Genomic DNA, 3094 nt, shown 5'->3' on the forward strand with positions numbered 1-3094 from the left:
TTACCAAGCCATGAGTTTCGGGGTAAAGAGTAGATCCCGATGACTTGATTCTTTCCAACACTTCCTCAACATCTCCAAATAGCTCTTCATTGGCCCCCTGGTCTCCCTACAGATTCCTCTTAGAAGGGTATTCATTATCCTTTCATCTACTTCAAAACCTATCTCCACCATCTCCTTGTAACCCTTTAGAGCTGCCAACACTTTCCCCATTTCAATAGTCCATGTAACACAAGATTGTAACTAATATGATCGGTGGCAATCTCTCTCCTTCATTCTCTTCAACAAACCGACCCTCCAATGACCTCCCTTCCCTACAATACCCATTAAACAAGGTATTAAACGCGTGACAACATTCGGCTTTAGGCCATCCGCTAGAGCTTCTTCCAAAGAACTCCATCCCTCGTCCGATCGACCCACCTTACCAAAACCATCCATAACCGCGGTATAAGTATAAATATCCGGTTTCTTCAAAGATTTCTTCATCTTCACCAACAACTTAAATGCTTCCTCAACTTTACCCACATAACACAAACCTTTCATCAAACAGTTATAAGTCTGAACATTGGGTTCACACCCGGTTTTACTCATGACCTCAAAAACCTCAAAAGCTATCTTCACTCTTTCCCCTTACACACAATGAATTAATAACATCTGTAAATATCACAACATGTGGAGTGAAACCATTTTCCACCATTTGGTCTAGAATCATTTTAGCTTCAAGTGGTTCATTCTTCTTGCAATAACATCTCACCATTGTCGAAAAATCGTTTAGAATCCGGTATTATATCACATTTTTCTTGATTCCTTAAAAGTTTTTCGGCTATATCTATCTTATCTGCCTCCACTAAATCAATAAGCGGCATTTCAAGTCTTTACTCAAGATACAAACCCACTATCTTTTTCGAAATAGTCAAGAAACTTGCTTCCTTCTCCACAGACTAATAAGTTTCTAACATTTTCAACAAAATCACTTTCAAAGTTAGTGTCTTTCTTAGTAGAACAGGCATTCACTTGATTTTGTGTAGTGGGTATTTTGGTTATGTTGCTGGCACCAACTCCCTCTAACTGACTCGATCTCATTCCATACAATATAAACAAAGACAAAGACAGCACGACCCCGATTATCTTCTCTAGCACAAAAAGATGGGAACTTGAAAACGACAGCTCAATCTCCAAACCCCTTGTAGAGCGGAGCCGATATTATATAAGGAAATATCAAACTTATCTGATTTTGTGTTCTCCCCACAGACGGCGCCATTTGTTGCACCACAATACCGCGAACTCCTAATTTACTCGTACTCTCGCTCTCTTTTAGATCGGCTGCACCCATTTGGGTTGCCTACGTACCACTTTTCGGGATCAAGCCGCCAGTAGTTCACCTCTCTCTCCTCACCCCCTCTCCCTCCATTCGGCCCCTTCCTTTCCCTTTCTTCCTTTTTTCTTCCCTCTTTTAGGGTTACTCCTAGGGCATAGTTTGGTCTGGGCCCAATACACACTGATGTCCGGGCGTATCTCTTGGCCCAAGATTTTATGTGATACATCCCCTAATACGGGCTCTTACAATCACCACCAACAACTCATAAGGGGTATAGAAGTTTGAGACATCAATTTTCCTTTCCTTTCTATAAGCTCTGTGAAGATTAAACGCTTCTTGTAGTGCATCACCACAAAGCAATTTCTTCAAGCTTCAAAAATGTTTTCGAAAAATTTCTTTCATGTCACACTTCAAACTATAAAATATCCCTATTACGCCAGTTTAATCTAAGGGTATATACTCACGTATGTGTACTATTTTGATCTATGAGTAATTCTCTTGTATAAATCTGGATAACTTCATTATCAGTCAGATCCAAATGTTTCACAGAATTGATGGGACTCGGATGAGATTTTCATTAGGTAAATTTAGAGTGTTTTTGCCACAAGATAATAAGTATTCAGCGTGTATCCATTTCACCGACGAAATCTTATCACCCAACACATGCTAGACATTCATGTTGTAGATAACTACACGCTCATTCTTGTGCATTGCGTGAAGTAGCATTTAGTACTCAAATTCACATTTCACAATTAACAATTAAGTGCTGTTTAATAATGCTATAATCACCAGAACAGATAATATGCTTTCAACACTCCAATAAGAGATTGGTGGTCAACAATTGCAAAGCTAGTATATATAAAGACTACAATTTACATGAAAACACATTACAAATTTTTTACTGACCATTAAGCTCCTTAACAAGAGACTCCAGTACAGCGGACTTGGGATTAACCATTGAGGACCCTTTTCCTCCGTTCGAGTTCATCGAGGCGGAAAGTAATAAGCTTATCCCAATTCCCCCCCTCAAAAAGCACTCCAGCCTTACCATCTGTAATTCTCTGTATGATACCACAATACATGTAAAACGGGTTTCTCTCGTTCTTCACAATTGCGATCATACCCGGCATCAAAAGAGGTAACTCAGGTGGCTTCGGCTTCGAGCTACTTGCAACTTGGATACTGATCTCACTACTTGAACTGGATTTGGTCTTTTTGGGAGGAGGATTTTTCTCAAGGAAGGCATCCAGTCCTTTCTCACCACCAGGGAATCCTCCAGTGAGGCCTAGTAACTCTTTATCGAAAGCGTTTTCAGGTACTTGAAAGTCACTAGAGGAAGAGGAAGGAGTGGCTGAGTTTTCTTCATTGGATACAGTAGAAGTTTGTGGGTCTGGGGCTGTTGTGTTTTTCTCGAGCTCCCGTAGGACGCCTTGCTCGCCATTCAATAGTCCTCTACCACCCATGATTTCAAAGAGATTGAATTTGGACATTGGTTTCAGACTGAAAGTGGAAGGAATCCTTTTATGAATTCTGGGAGATGGTTTTAGGTGGTTGGTTTCACCAAGAAAGGAAGAAGAGGACTTGCACTTTTGCATGATAGGGCTTTGAGGGCTTGGAAGATTGAAGGAAGCCATAATGATCAATGGTCAATGGTGTATTTCCAAATGCACACTGCGCCACAGAGAGAGATGTACTGATTTATAAGAGCTATGCCAGCCACAAGGTACACTTTCAAGGATAAAGCAATAAGCCGATAAGCCATGAAGATCTAAAATACTG

At 40.5% G+C, this 3094-nt stretch overlaps 1 protein-coding gene and 1 pseudogene across 1 annotated transcript; both read right to left on the reverse strand.

Moving 5' to 3' along the window:
• LOC147477199 (uncharacterized) lies at positions 1-754 on the reverse strand (annotated as a pseudogene).
• Positions 755-2040: 1286 nt separating this feature from the next.
• NDHS (NAD(P)H-quinone oxidoreductase subunit S) lies at positions 2041-3094 on the reverse strand. The gene is given in 2 exon segments (XM_086584708.1): positions 2041-2286; positions 2288-3094. Coding segments are annotated over 2 exon segments (735 nt in total). The 5' UTR covers positions 2950-3094; the 3' UTR covers positions 2041-2213.

Source organism: Coptis chinensis, chromosome 9 (genome assembly GCF_015680905.1).
Source record: "Coptis chinensis isolate HL-2020 chromosome 9, ASM1568090v1, whole genome shotgun sequence".
Lineage (NCBI taxonomy): Eukaryota > Viridiplantae > Streptophyta > Magnoliopsida > Ranunculales > Ranunculaceae > Coptis > Coptis chinensis.